Source organism: Spermophilus citellus (genome assembly GCF_964194105.1).
Source record: "Spermophilus citellus genome assembly, chromosome: 4".
Lineage (NCBI taxonomy): Eukaryota > Metazoa > Chordata > Mammalia > Rodentia > Sciuridae > Spermophilus > Spermophilus citellus.
The window spans coordinates 156,990,318-157,006,464 of record NC_138185.1 but is presented as its reverse complement, the minus strand read 5'-3'; the positions used below and the strand labels follow the sequence as shown (position 1 = coordinate 157,006,464).

The 16,147-nt window shown below is 40.7% G+C and overlaps 1 protein-coding gene across 1 annotated transcript in view; it reads right to left on the bottom strand.

Annotated features, from left to right (window-relative positions):
• Nucleotides 1–16,147, bottom strand: part of PRKCH (protein kinase C eta) — a 226,141-nt gene that overhangs the window by 59,556 nt on the left and 150,438 nt on the right. The window contains exon 10 of the mRNA XM_081292216.1: nucleotides 10,664–10,818. Within this exon, the coding sequence (XP_081148342.1) occupies nucleotides 10,664–10,818 (155 nt within the window). The remainder of the gene's footprint in view (nucleotides 1–10,663; nucleotides 10,819–16,147) is intronic.

Here is a 16,147-nt window from a genome sequence, read left to right as displayed (position 1 = left end):
ATTTCTAAAACTCGTCTTCCTCTTCAGCCTAGATCTTTTCCTGGGCTCATAATCTCTCCTAGCTAATGAATGGTACCACCATCTATCCAACCTTCCAGCTGAATACCTGGGAATGACTCCTGGCTTTTCCTTCACCCGTGAATGCACCAGGCACCAAGTCCTATATGTCCTCCTCACTAAACATCTCTTGAACTTATGCTTTCTTTTCAGCCCTTTCCCAGTGACTTATTTTAGGTCCTCACTATCTTCTTACCTGGAACCCAGCAACTACCTCAAAATTGAACTTCTCCCTCTCTGTCACACATCATCCCTGTGGCCATGTATGCTACCATCCCTCCATACATGCAAAATGTAAATCCATTCATGCCATGTGACTTGCCAAAAATTGTTCAAAGATTCTCCTTTATTTGTTACATAAAGCCCAAACTCCATGGAAGGGAGTTTGTGTCTGATACCATGAGTTTCCTATGACAGATTCATCTCCCTTCTTAATAACAGGATCCTAATTTTACTTGAAACATGGTCACTTGTAATACTATATTTTTTAGCCTTCACTGTAGCTAAATATGGCCATGTGACTCAGTTCTGGTGAATTCCATGGTAAGTATTATGCGGAATTTCAGTTCCTTAAAGGAAGTTGGGAAGAGTGCCCTTTGGCCCTTCTTACTGCCTGGAACTAGAATTCAGAGATGATTCCTGGAGCTTCAGCTACCAAATTAGACCAGGAAGTGGCCTTGAAGGTAACAGGACAAACAACACAGAAATCTGGGACCTAGATGCCTCCGAGGAGCCTCCATGGACTGCCTATTTCTAGATTTTTTATATGAGAGAGAAATATGCATCCATCTGGTTCAAGTTACTATCTTTTTTATGTTTCCTGTGCTATGCAATGGTGCAAATCCCAAGTGTTACAGAATTCAAACATTTCAAGAATGATAATCCCTTCATAGCCCCATTCCTGCTACCTCTCTAGCTGTATTTTCCACCATATCTCAAGTTTTAGGCTCCCCAATTCTTGTAGGTTTCCACTCCACTCACTTATGCACCGTGGACTTCCACACTCTCTGCTTTGTTCAAGCTTGCCCACCCTACCCGACACTTAAACAGCCTTCTTTGTCTAGCTTTTTATTTTCTACATTCAGCTCAGACATCACCTCTTCCAGGAAGTTCGCCTAAACATCTTTTTGAAAAAAACTTTTCTTGGTGCATTATAGTTGTACATAATAGTGAGATTCACTGTTACATATTTCATACATGCACAAAATATAACAAAATCATTTGGCCAATTTTTGTTCCCCAATTTGTTCCCCTTTTCCATCCATTCCCCTCTCCTCCGATCTCCTTCTTCTATTCTACTGGTCTTCCTTCTGTTTTCATTAGATTTTTCCCACTTTCTTTTTTCTCTAGATTCCATATATGAGAGAAAACATACAACTCTTGATTTTTCTGAGTTTGGCTTATTTTGCTTAACATAATGCTCTTAAATTTCATCCATTTTTTTTTCAAATGACATAATTCTATTCGTTTATATGGCTGAATAAAACTTCACTGTGTAAGTCTATACCCCATTTCCTTTGTTCATTCATCTGTTGACAGATTCCTAGGCTAGTTCCATAACTTTGCTATTGTGAATTGTGCTATAAGGAGGAGTGATATAGCTGGATAATAAAATGGCTCCATTCCTAGACTTTTTGAGAAAACTCCACACTGATTTCCACAGTGGTTGTACTAGTTTGCAAACCCACCAACAATATACAATTGTTCTTTTTCCCTACATCCTCTCCAGACTTTATCATTATTTGTGTTTGTCTGCCATTCTAACTGAAGATGAAATGTCAGAGTAGCTTTGATTTGCATTTCCTTAACTTCTAAAAATGCTGAACATTTTTTTTCATTCATTTGTTGGTCATTTGTATTTCTTGTTTTGATAAGTGTCTCTTTAGTTTATCCTCCCATTTATGAATAGGACTTTTATTTTTGGTGGTAAGGTTTTTTGAATTCTTTATATATTCTGGATATTAAACCTGTGTCAGATGAATGACCAGCAAAGATTTTATCCCATGCTCTTGTTTTCTTCGTTGTATAGAAGCATTTTAGTCTGATGTGATTCCATTTATGAATTCTCAGCATTATTTTCTGAGTTTTAGGAGTCCTGTTGAGGAAGTCGTTGCCTGTTAATGTATGTTCAAGTGTTGATCCTACATTTCCTTCTAGCAGTTACAAAGTTTCTGTTTGAAATCCTAGGGCTTTAATCCATTTTGAGTTAACTTTTATGCAGGGTGAGTGATAGAAATCTACATATGGATATCCAATTTTCCTAGCATCATTTGTTTAAAAAAGCTCTTTTTTTTTTGATCTTATATTCTCCTTTATTTTTTCACAAAATTGGAATATTGAACTAGGCATACCTCTGCAATTACTAGTCCCTCAAAATGAGATCTTCATTAAATCCATTCTCCCCATTTTCTATCAAATTACTCCTTCTTTCACGGAATCAACTTAAAAGGCTGTTTATTTTGTTTCATTTTAGAGATGTGGTCTCACTATGTTGCCCAGACTATTCTTGAGCTCTTGGACTCAAGTGAACTCCCTACTTTAGCCCTCTCCAAGTTGCTGAGACTACAAGTATGGACCAACAAAAGCTCTTTTTTTTTTAATGTATGTTTTTGGCATTTCTGCAAAAGATCAAATGACCATATTTGTATGGACTTGTCTGTGTGTATTCTATTCCATTCCATTATATTATGTATCTGTTTTTATGTCAGTATCATGCAGTTTTTGTGACTTTAGCTCTGTAGTATAATTTCAAGTTGTGTATTGTGATGCCTCTAGAATTGCTTTTTTTTTTTTTTTTTTTTTTGGCTTTAAATTGCTTTAGCTATTCTGGGTCTTTCATTCTTCCAAATGAATTTTAGGACTTTTTTTTAAAATTCTGTAAAAACATTAATGTTTTTATGAGGACTGAATTGAATCTGTGTATCATTTTTGGCAATATGGCCATTTAAACAATATTAATCCTGCCTATTAATGGAGATCTTTCCATCTTCTAGAGTCTTCTTTAACTTCTTTCTTCAGTGTTCTATACTTTTTATTGTAGACGTATTTCACCTCCTTGGTTAGATTTACTCCTAGGTTTTTATTTTTTAGACTATTGTGAGTGGAATTGTTTTCCTGGATTTTTTTCAGTGAATTCATTATTGGTGTATATTGGTTGTGATATATTGATTTTGTATCCTGTTACTTTGCTGAACTTGTTTATTAGCTCTTGAAGTCTTCTGATAGGTCTTTTTGGAACTTCCAAGTAAAGGATCATATTATCACAAAAATGAAAGACTTCTTCCTTTCCTATTTGTATCCCTTTTAGTTCCTTCCCTTGCCTAACTGCTCTGGCTAAAACTTCAAGTACTATATTGAATAGGAGTGATGAGAGTAGATACCCTTATCTTGTTTCTGATTTTAGAGAAAATGCTTTCAGTTTTTCTTCACTCACTAAGATGATGGCTTGGGGTTTGTTATATGCAGCTTTTAAGATGGTGAGGTAAGTTTCTTCCATTCCTTGTTTCTTTTATCATGTATGGGTGTTGAATTTTGTCAAAGGCTTTCATTGCATTTATTGAGATGACTGTGTGATGATCAATAGAATTAAAGAATTCTATTGATGTGATGAATTACATTTATTGATTTGCACATATGGAAGCACTCTTGCATCCCCAGAATGAAATCAACTTAGTCACTATGTACAATCATCTTAATGTTTAATACAATTTATTAATATTTTATTGAGAATTTTTGCATCTGTGTTCATCAGGAATATTGGTCTGTAGTTTACATCCCTTGATGTCTTTTTATCATATTTTGTTATCAAGAGTGATACTGGCTTCATTGAATGAATTTGGATGTATTGCACCCTGTTCTATTTTTTGGAATAATTTGAGAATCACTCATATTAGCTCTTCTTTGTAGGTGTGGAAGAATTCAGTTGAAAATCCATTCAGTTCCAGATCTTTGTTGGAAAGTTTTTTATTACTGCTTCAATCTCATTGCTTTATTGTTGGTCTGTTTTGCTTTTCTACATCTTCTTTGTTTATTTTTGACAGGTCATTTGTGTCTAGAAATGTATCCATTTCTTTCAGATTTGCCAATTTATTGGAGTACAAGTTTTCAAAATAGTTTCTAATGATTCTTGGGATTTCTGTGATATTTATCATGATGTCTCCTTTTTCATTTTTAATTTTATTAATTTGGGTCCTCTCTCCTTTGGTAAGTTTGGTTGATAGTTTATCAATCTTGCTTATCTTTTCAAGTAGTAACTCCTGGTTTTATTGATCCTTTGTATTTTTGCCTGAATATTTTATGCCAAGAAGTCACTCTCTGTACTCCTCCCAAACCATAGGCTTACTCCAATTTTGGAATCCACTTGTCATTACTTATTTATGGGCCATCCCACAGAAAGAGCCCCAAAGGGCAGATATCCATCTACTCATTTTGTCTTTAAACCTCCTTAAAAAATGCCCAGGTACAGGGGCTGGGGATGTGGCTCAAGTGGTAGTACACTTGCCTGGTGTGCGTGCGGCCCGGGTTTGATCCTCAGCACCACATACAAACAAAGATGTTGTGTCCACCGATAACTGAAAAATAAATATTGAAATTCTCTCTCTCTCCTCTCTCTCTCCCTCTCTCACTCTCTCTTAAAAAAAAAAAAAATGCCCAGGTACAAAGTCACAGCTCAGTCAATGTGTTCTAATCTCAACTGGATTTTCCTCATTGAAATGGAGGGAACAGTGTTGAATGCCTCAAAACACCTCACTAACTCCTCTTGTTGACAGTAAATTGAAGATTAGAACAAAAAATTTTCTAACCGTGTTTTTATTTTTCTGGAGTTAGAAAACAAGTTACAGATGAACTATCCAATCTGGTTAGATAGCTCATCTAACTATCTGCCCTGAGAAGCAATTTACTGATTGGACATTTCAGACCTGAATTCCCTTATCTGCAAAAGAGAATTTGGCCCTAGGTAATCTTGGAGGTATTATATCTGACTATAATACTTTATAATTCTCTTGTTGAGTATAAACACATAGACTTGAATGCAAGAAACTTGCTGTGAGTGGATGTCTCCTTCAGAGACCGGCAACATAACCATCCTTACCTAACTTTTGCAATATATTCTTTACAAGGAGTGTCTAATAAAATATTGAGGTCAGATGACTGTGAACACTCTAGAATAATAAAATGCCAACTGTGGCAAGAGGTGCCTCTAGACTCTGGCCACCCTGGCTTCCCTTAAAAGCCCTTAAACATACCCTACTTTTCCCTGCTACTGAGCATCTGAATTTTTTTCAAATGCTCTCTGCCCTCCTCACTAGTGACTTTAAGAGTCAGTTCCTTAAGAAAATGTCCCATTTTTCTCTAACCAGATTGGATCAGCCCATGAGGGGGTTTCAATCATTGCACTGTTCTCCTTCTCATCTTCATTGGACTGGCTACAGGTGCAATGAAAAAGAATGTGATATGAAATTATTCTAGAGTATCATTCTAATAGTATGATCATTTGATTGATATCTTTCCGACTCACTAGACCACATTCTTCACCAGGGAATATTTTTAGTTTTGCTCAGCACTACATCCATATCCTTGGCAGAGAGTTGACAGTCGATGAACCCTTATTAAATGGTCCTCAAGGGCTGGGCAAAGGAAGAGAAAGGGCTGAGTTTCCTTGCAGGAAAGGAGAAGACTACATTTGGGAGGAATGTCAAATGATTCTAACAGGCTGGAAACCTCTGAGCTCTATCACATCTTTGAAAAATGAGCCAGGGATGGTGACAGCTTTCTGGTGACAGTGGGAGAGTAGTTACTGAATGAGGCCATCACTGGCAAAGCATAGCATGGGGAGTTAACAAGAAAGGAGACAAGAATGTGACTAAGAAGTTCAGAGTTCCAGCATCCATCCTGGGAGAGCTCACAGCCAAAACCTGATGTGAAAATTACTCATGTTCTGAGCATTCGCATTGCTGGCACATCCTGAATAAACAAGACAATAAAAATAACAAATGATCATTTACAGCTGTCTTTGTAGTTAAGTAGATCAAGAAAGAATAGACCTACTTCTTAGAGTAGAAAGAATGATGTTATTAGAGGACAATGAAAATAGAGATACCATTTTTTTTTCCTGTAGCACTGGGAATTGAACCCAAGGGTGTTCTACCACAGAACTACGTCCCAGTCCTTTTTATTATTTTGAAGAAAGGGTCTCACTAAGTTGCTAAGGCTGGCCTTGAACTTGCAATCCTCCTGTCTTAGCCTCCCAGACAGCTGAGATTATAGGTTTGCACCACTGCACTGGGCAAGAGCTACTAAATTTGACTATCATCTCTATTTAAAAATATTGTTCTCACTAGCATGAATAGAAAAAACATAAAGATGGTATCAAATTCTAATAGAGGGGAAGTAACAGTAAGATCCCCAAATTCCAAGTTCAAATGAAAGACGTTTGGGGAGTTTGAAAATCTGCTGATGAAACATACTAAGGAATAAGAGAGGTCCCAGAAGATGGGAATCACAGGGATGTTGCCTCAATCTTCCATAAAGGGGGAACTGCAGAGAGCAATGATTCAGGCATTGAAAAAAAAAAAGTCTGACATATAAATAGATTTGGAAACATAACACTTATTAATTCTTAGCCAAGGGAGCAAGGCTCAGAGAGGCAATCTTGCCAGGGGTTCACTAGGCAGAGATATACCCAGATAAGTTCAGATTACTCAGGTAATTGTATGGCCCTGTGGCCCCTTGTACCACTCACATAGTTAATATTAGACCCTGGTATATGCACACAGATCCAACCACTATGTTGGAGTCTAGCTGAACAAAACTTATCTGCAAGGGATACTGTTAATCATCCCAAATTCTAAATTTACAAAAATAAAAAGAAAAAGGTCAAATGAGGTAAAGATTGTTCCTCTCACTTTGAAGAGAAACCAATGGTGATTTTTCTCTAAAAGAGTTAGCATGCTATGTAAGCATCAGAATAGAAGACGATGAGTCAGGTCTGGCAGCTGACCTCTGTGGGGTAAAAGCTTCCTCTCCACATCTGGAAAATGGGACAGTGAAATACCACAGAAGTGGCCTGGAGCTTGGTTACCACACACATGGCCTGCCAAGTGGTCAGACTCATGCCTGGAAAGTGTGTGTGGAGACGTGCTGTGTGTTTAAGTATAATGTGGTAAATAAGAGACAAAATTCAAACTACACCCTCTATAAACCTCCTCACCCAACATTTTTCAGATGCATTCCACACTCTGTCAGAAATAGCAAATGAAACTTGTGCTGGTCAGCTTAGGAGTCTGGAGATGAATTGGTCAGCTGTGGCAGAATTCTGCTTTAATATAGTTTATGAAACATGATTGAAAATGGTGCCTGTCATGCTTGAAAGTGGGCTGGATGCCCCTTTGTCCCCCTCAATTTTATGTTAGGGCTTGACTCTGGAAAAAAAGCCTGTACCATGAGGAAATTATTCGTGAGCACTGTCTGGGCTCCCAGTCTGCCAAGAAGCCCAGCATGCAGGAATGAGCAGTCTATTTTCCCTGGACAAAGCTGACTCTCTGGCTGCTGGCTTTCTAGCCCAATTCTCCTTGGTTTCTGGGCAGTGGAAGGATCTAGACTTTCCAACCAAAAGGCAAAGGGACGGATCCATCTCCTGTGTATCTCCATAAAATACAAGGTAATGAATGCATCCAAGAGTCAGGATTGTAGCACAAGCTAACAAGTTCCTAAGTAGGACTGGCCTGTGACCCACCCTCACAGGTGAAGTCAACCAAAAGGGAAATTCATGTCAGGAGGAGCCTAAGGTGCTACCTTCCAAGGTCCCTTTTGACAATGATTTATAATTGGTACTATCTTGTTACTTGATGGAAAATAAACACTTCCTCTTTCCCCAGAAGAAAACTTCAAAACAAATCCGTAACAACTCTATTTGGGTAGGTCAGAGGCATCTTCTGGAGAGATCATTTTGGCTCTGATCAAGGCCGTCTTGGGACACCCATGATAAGCGAGGATGTCTGATGCTCCCAAGTTTCTCACTGGGTTCCTGTATCAAATTTGTATCCTCTGTGACCCAAATGTACCCTTGACTGTGTGTGAATTCCAAGGACTTGGCTTTCAAAGACTTTGCCCTTAAGACACTGCGCCCAGCCAATAGCCTGAATGGAATTAAATTATCCTGTGAAATAAATCCACAGGACAAAAATAGCATTCGAATCTAACCTAATTAAATGCGCTCGCTTGAAAGTCAGTCATATTAGTTAGAACCTGAACATGGGAATCAAGTCTAAAAGTAAATTAAAATCAATTCTCAGAACTGAACCACAGGTACCACGAATTGAAATAAAACTTCAAGATGCAGGATGATACTGCTTCACCAGAAACTACATCAGTTACAATGTCCATGATCTGTATTTCAAGACAAATGAAACAGAGGTAGAGATGTCCAACATGGGGAAAAAATCTTGCTGCCTTCAGCAATACAATACAGAGCTTACTTACTTAGTTAAGCCCCTGAGTATCCAAGAAAATTTGAGTTTACCCCATACTGTTTATCCCCAGTCTGCAGTATTTTCATGAATTAAAGTTGTCCTATTGCTGAAAGGGGAATCAGAAACCAGCTGTCTAGTGGTGTCCTCAATCTCTACGTCATTCCTGAGGAGACCGGGTAGCCCAATGGTTAGAAATGCCCTATAAATTCTGGTTTTACTGCCAGTTCACTGCCTAATTATTAATCAAGCCTTCCTAAGACTCAATTATTCATCTAAACAAAGTGAGTGATGTTGTTATATAATAATATTGTTGGGAGCATTGTGGGAGATACAGTGGTAAAGTATTGGTAATGGTAACGAGTGTCCAGTGGAGCTTTTGTTGATCATGTTATTATTTTGATTTATAAGAGAAGTCCCTGTTGGGTAAGGAAGTCATCATTCTTAAAAATCCAATGTGGAGAAGCGCTCTTTGGTGTAAAAAGAGCAGAGATAGATGAACAAGCCAGGGAGAGGTGAACGAAAGCAGAACTCACTGCCCTGGGTGTGAGACTCTTGACTCCTTCCACCAGCAACCTCCACAAATCACATGGAGACAGGTAAAATTCCACAGGAGCCACCAGGGAAGCACCACAGCCTAGTAAAGAAAGCTTAAAACACAAGCTGCCTAAAGCCACCATGGCCACCTCATGACTTTAGAATGGGCATAGGCCCCTTATGACCTTCCGCAGACCCCGCCCCTCCCACTGTTGCTTTCCAGCCTGGACCCTGGCTCCACACCTCTTTCCATTTCAGAGTCTGTGGTCTGTGATAGGGGGGCCACATCTGAAGGGCTGAGCGCCCTGCGTCCCACAGGACCTGTTATACCTGCTTTGCTTTCCCACTTTTCTCTGGCATCTTTACTAGTCTTACTGCTTGGTCTCTCCCTATTTTGACTCCCAGGGCATTTGAGGATATTCGTGGTTTTTAACGCTCTCTTTATTCTTTCACAATGCTGCCAATACTTCTGTGAGCTCATAACAGGAACAATGTTTAGCAAGGCTAATAAATAGGAAATTTCAATCAGGAAAGTCTTCATTTCAGCATATATGAAGTATGAAAGAAAATTTTTGTCAACGGAAGCAACACTTGTATCTCAAGAAGAAAAAAATGTATATGTGGCAACTTAGTCACAATGTGACTTAAAGAGTAGGAAGATATCAACAACAGAAAAAAAAAGGAAATTTGAATAAAAAGTGTCTAATATTATTACATTTCTCACCCTCCCCATCGTCTCTTTGAGTAAACTTTCATTTGAAGTTCATTAAGTTCCAAAAACTTCAACCAGATTTTGAGCCCATTCAAATTATGGTATATTGTGATTAAAAGATTGTGTGTTATGAAATGGAATCTAATCCTATTTGGGAGGGGGCTGCAAGTAATAAATATCATCACATAGGACACTGCTCATCAGCAGGTCACGTCTTGGGCACTGACTGGCAAATCCACTCCTTTTGACTATGAATGTTGTTATAGCAACTTAAAGTAACATTAGCCACAGTGTCCAGTTTATGCATTTTTTTGGTGGTGGGGGTACAGGTAATTGAACCCAGGAGCACTTAACCACTGAGCCAAACTGTTTTTTTATTTTTTATTTTGAAACAGGGTCTCACTAAGTTACTGAGGCTGGCTTTGAAATTGCTATCTTCCTGCCACAGCCTCCCAAGCTGCTGGGATTACAGGAGTACACCACCATGCCCTACAGTTTATGCTTTCTTGAAATAGAATGGATCCATGTTAACCAGTTCACTTCAGATATTCAAATGAAAAAAGAGAGAGAGAGAGAGACAATATGTGTTCAGCACCTTACATGCCTGGGCTGTAACAGGATCTTAGCAAACCCCCACTGAACCAATTCATGAATAATCTCTTCTGAGCCTCTCTAGCCCATTTTGTGAATATCAAATGGGCCAAGTTTGAGTTTGGAGGCAGGGTCCTTCACTATGTTACTCATTTATTTGAATGAACACTTGGACCTTTGGTGAATTTGATTCCAAAAAGACTTCGCTTGATTATCTTGAGAAATAGAGGGATGAATCAAGAAGGGATATGGGGTAGGGAATGAACCAGGAGAGGGGGAACCAACGACTCAAACTCACCGATAGATGATTCCCTTTTCATGTAGGAACATGAGCGCAGAAATGATCTCCGCAGCATAGAAACGAGCCCGTGCCTCATCAAAACGCCGGGACTTCTGAATGTGGAACATCAAGTCTCCGCCATTCACAAACTCCATCACGAAAAACAGGCGGTCCTGGGTTAAAACAGGAGGTGAAGTAATTAGCCTAGAGTTCAATCATGTTGTCTACGGGTGTGGCAAGGGGAAGAGAGACTGTCTAGGGAGGTATCCATTGACCCTCCAGACAGCTGTCGGGGAGCAGAGGTTGGGTTGGGTGGTCGCATCCCTCAGGGGAGGAGTGAAGGCTGGACCCCCTTCAGGTCATTCTGCACAACACTGAATTTCCATCAGTAACAAGTAGAGAAGGCATCAGGAGCCCTTGGTTCTGGCTGTGGCTGTGCACCTTAAAGGCCACATAAGGGAACAGAGCGATGTAAGTTGAAAGACAAATGCCTTCATCTGACCATGGCGGGTTAACCACAGAAAGTAAAGGACATCCAACAGGCACTTTGGTCCTCATGAGTGGGCAGAGAACAAAGAAAAGGGAAAACCCTTTAGGTAAATCAGCCAAGCAGAGGTCTAATTATGGTCTCTGAGGAGCCTACACTTAGAAAGTCCCTTCAGTCCATAGGAAGATCAGGAGTCAGAAGTGGAGTGTAAAATGAACAGGGGGCCATTCCTACTGCAGGGACTCTTACCCCCCCCCCCACCCCAGTGAAACAGACTCTTAAAAAGTTAGCTGTGCAGTTCCAAAGTACAAGGTAAGCGGTATATCAGGTGCTGGGCAAAGTTAGACTGCCTATCAAAAGAAACGTGTGTATCTCATTTAAAGAGTGGCTGTGAGATGTAGGGGTAAAAGGTTTTGATTCAAGGACCTCTAAGATCAACAGGTTTCTTCCCTCCTCCCTCTCTCATGAGCATCTGTGAAGTTCCTAGTGAGCTAGTGCTGAATGAAGCACTGAGGAACCAACAGAGACAAGCATAGACATAAAGCACATATTATTCTACCCATAGAAAGCCTGGTGCAAGAAATTCACAGTATTAAAAAAAAAAGTTATTCAAAAAAGGCAAATCTAGACATTCTGGTAAAGAAAAAAAAAAAAAGAAGGAAAGCAGTGACATCTGGTCACGTGAGTGAGGTTGGGGGAGGTTCTAAGCAAGTGACCTGTGAGCCAAAATCAGCAGGGTTGAGTGCCATCCATTCACGGACTGGGACGCCCTTTTTAGGGGGTAGGATGTAGAAGGTCACTGTGTGTGAAATCTGTATTTTACCAAAGGCTGTGTTTATGCCAAACCCCTCTATGTTTGGGGTTCTGAGTGCCACCAACTTTGCTGAGCAGGTTTCCACACATTCCCAGCTGAACCATGGGCAGGGAGATGTGCGTGCTCCTGCTCACCTCTCATTGTGTCACTGCTGCAATCAAGCAGATCCCTATCAGAAGGCAGTGTGACTTGTGACCTCCTTGTCCCTATTTTAAGTAATACCTTAATTAGAAGGGAAAAAAATCCTCTGTGTTTATTAAATATATCTATCTCTACTAAAAATAAGTACAGATTTAAAAGTGAAGCGGGAATGGCAAGATTCCCCCAAACCAAAGGCCACCAACACAACTCTTCAGATTGGCCAACATAAGCCAAATGGGAAACAATATAAATCTATCGAGCTGTCTGACTAAGCTGGAGGCCCTCATTTGAGTGTGACCCACAAGCGGAGAGGCAGAACTGGGTGGGACAGGTTCTGATGAGCAATGGCTGCCCTGTATTTCCTCAGTGGGAAGGACTCAGGTGCAAGGAGCAGGTTACTGATGGGTGTGGGGAGGATAAGCACATGCTGGAGACACCTCCCACAGCTCCATTTATTTGCACAGGAAGTTTTTAAGCTACCATGGTATTCATTTGGAAGGGCAGCTGCAGGGCACCTGACAAAGAATAGGTGGAAAAGTCACTCCAAAGCATCCCTGGGCAAGTAGGTCAGCCTTATACATTTTTGTTAACTAAGCCTGTTCACCTTTGTCATGGATGTGATTGGCAGCCACACAGCCTCCACTTCCTCTGAACATCTGATTACTGCAACTGGGTCACTAGGTGAATGGCCACACTTAGGCTGCCACAGTTTGCATCCTTGGCAAAGATTTCTAAGGCAGTAGGCATCAAAAAGATAAGAGAATTCCAAAAGAAATTTTACCCACTTCTAGTACACAAATGCACACTCTTCTGCATGCAGCGTGGGCGTACACACACACACACACACACACACACACACAATCTTTTTCACATCTGAAGTCTTAAAAGTCAGACTCTGGGTAAAACTCTGGGGGAGAAAATGCTGCCCTCTGGTCTGGCTCATTCTCCTCCATCTCAGATCCACCTATAGCCCTGGAGGCAGATTCTCAGATAACACTCATAAACTCTGTGCCCTCTCCCTGCCACCCAGCGAGGCAAGAAGGGGTCATAAGTTTCAGAACTGCAAAAATACAGTTCCATCATTCTGTGTCTTTTCACTCAATCTCATTTCTAACCTCCTGTCTGGCACCACCTAGAACAGAAGGTACAATTCACAGCCCTGGAGCAACAATCAACCCTTGAAGCAGGCAGGAAAGGGAAACAAACAAGCCCCAAGATGCAATAAGGATTTAATGAAAAAGGAATGATCTATCCTACCAAAGACCTCAAGTAGTGTCACAAGGAAGAAAAAAAAAATATGCCTATCAACTAGCAACACGATTTTTGCTGCAAGGAAACTCTTAATTTACCTGCATTTCCATTTACCCTATTTTAAAAAGTCTGCTGCAGAGCAGGGAAAGATTTGGCAGCAATTTCTTGAATATTATTATTGCAGAGAATGAGAAAAATGACAAAAATATCCATTGCTCAGAAAATAAGATCCACTTATCACTAGGTAGGGGAGGTGAGTGAGGGGTCATCAATTGAAATAAAATTTTATTAAGCATGTCCTCACTGCCTCCTAGCAAGTGTGCAATGAATGGTAGCTGATGGTGTTACTGCTGGTGGCTCTAATGAAGATATTTTCAGTTTAAAAAATATTATAAATATGAGTGTGCAGACTGACTTCAGTTAAAGCCAAAGATGCAGATATGCATGGAAAGAACCAAAAATAAAACTCATAAAGTAAAAGATGTCAGCTTTGGGTTATGGGATCTGGGGTGACATTTATTTCTTCATACTTTTCAGTTCCTCTCAAGGTTTCTCTGCTGAGTTTATTAGTCTTATCATCAGAAGCAAGGATCACATGTGCTTCCTCCATGGTTTCCTTATTCTGATCTGAAAGATCGAAGCTATTAGGAAAATATGGCTTTAAAGCTGTCTTAGCAGTTATTTAGGAAGCACGAATCAGAAAGTGGCTGCAGAAAGAGGGACTTTCACATCCTGCTGTCCATTATTAAGGGACACTTGGGATCACCCTTTCCCATGCCTTTCTGGTGCCTGAAGTAACCAGGCCATCAGGCACGTTGGAATGGTATCCAAAATGAGAGTCGATGGCTCTGGTTTGGGTCCCAAGAGTCCCAGGGGTCTAAGTTCTTGTACATAGGCTACATAGTACCTACCGCAGTTTTTAGAGGCCGATTATACTTCCTTTAAGTTTCCTGGCAAGAACAATTGCTTACTGGGCACACACAATCTGCCAGGCCCTCAGTAAGATCTAAGTACCCTAAAACAGGGGAGAGCCCACCCCTGCTCACAGACATAGGGACAAAATGCATTACCTAGCATGCATTACCCTGCATGGCGGGGTCAGAGGGCATCTGGGGTCACTGAGCAGAACATCTGAGCAGACTGGAGGCTAGGGTGGGATTTGGAAGAAGCTGCTGAGAAGAGCTGATTCCCTAGGTTTGAAGATGAGGATACACAAATCAGGCCAGAGTGGGGACTGAAGGAGAAGGTGCAGAGAGACACGGATTATCGGAGCTAAGGTCTGAGGCAGAGCGCAGGGACTGCATAGGAAGACCAGCTGTCAGGTGCCGAGGTGGCCCAGTGTGAGGCCTCGCTGTCACTGTACTGCTATTTTCATCCTCAAGCATTTGAAGAAGAAGAAGAAAAGGCTACTTAGGGATGTTTTATTTGACCCCATCCCAGGTCACCCACAACTGAGAGCTGCAGGACTTCAGCTCTATTAATAAACATGATCACTCACCTACTAGTCTGCATTAGAATTTTAAGGCCAGTGCCTGGGGTAAAACAGGTGGCAGCTATGGGATTTGGCTTGTAAAAGACTCCAGTAAGCGTTGGAACATGCCGCATGTAATAAAACAACATCAGCCACAAAAAAAAAAAAAAAAAAAAAAAAAAAGCATCACTCCTGCAAAATTTTACTCCTTTGTCATTAACTCCACTGACCTATAGGAAACCTTTCACATTTAGTGGATGCTCTTTACAAAGCAGACACCTACATTTGAAGTTTTGGAAGGAGGGAGAATACAATCTTTTGCCCATAACTCCACTTGCCATCTACGCTATTTAAGAACTAGTATCACCAATTACTTGCCAAATGTTAAATCATGCTTTACCAATTCAATTGTGAAGCAATTAGATGAAGCATTTTTGGGGAATCCTGCATTAGGGAGGTACTGTATGCTGGATTAAGGCTGCCATGAGTCACTTTTGGGGCAGGGTGAACTTTCCAAATCCCACCCTAAGCGGAGATGGCAAAGGTGTCTCTTTCTGAATTTAAACCTATGTACATAGCCATTTTGGGTTTTCTAAAGTCCAAGTTTCCTAGAAACTGAGCTTAAACATCTTCACAGCCTCACTTGAGGTTTTGGCTGCTCTAAGGTAAATTTGCCCTGACCTGTGTGGTAGGAAACCTAAGGTCCAGGACGCTGGTTTCACCTCAGTCCTAAAGCCAAAGTCGCCAAGCCCTTTGTCTATCCCTTGCTCCTCTCTTTCCTCTCTGATTCAACCGACCACAAATGCAAGTCATTAACACGGGATGATGAAAACCTGGGGGAATAAAACAACTCAGAAATCCCTTTGTCTCCCCGCCTGGGTGTGAGTTACAGGCACAGAGGTCAACAAGCCAATGTCTGGTAATAACAGAATTCCTGTCATCATCTGCCCTGGTTCCATTAACCCACTGCAGCCTGGGCCAACTCTCTGCCCTGGGTCTCCATCCAGAGCTGCTACTTCTCCAGGCCAAAAGGGATAAAAATATGTCCTGAACTAACAGTGGCTATCACTAGTGTGCATTCCTTAAAGCTCCTCTTTATGGATTCTTCTTAGAAGTTGAAACAACTAAAGGAAGAAAAATTAGAGATCAAACCTCTGGGTTAATGGACGTGCTATGCCCAGATGGTACTAGTGACAAGATGACACTCTCTAAGGAGGGTGATTGTAGTGTGAACACGGACCAGTCAAAATCCTGTAAGGCAACTGTGGCAGACACCTTTGGAGGTATCTACTCAGTGCATGGTGATTCCCTTCTAGAGCACTGCCCCATCCTGGTTTT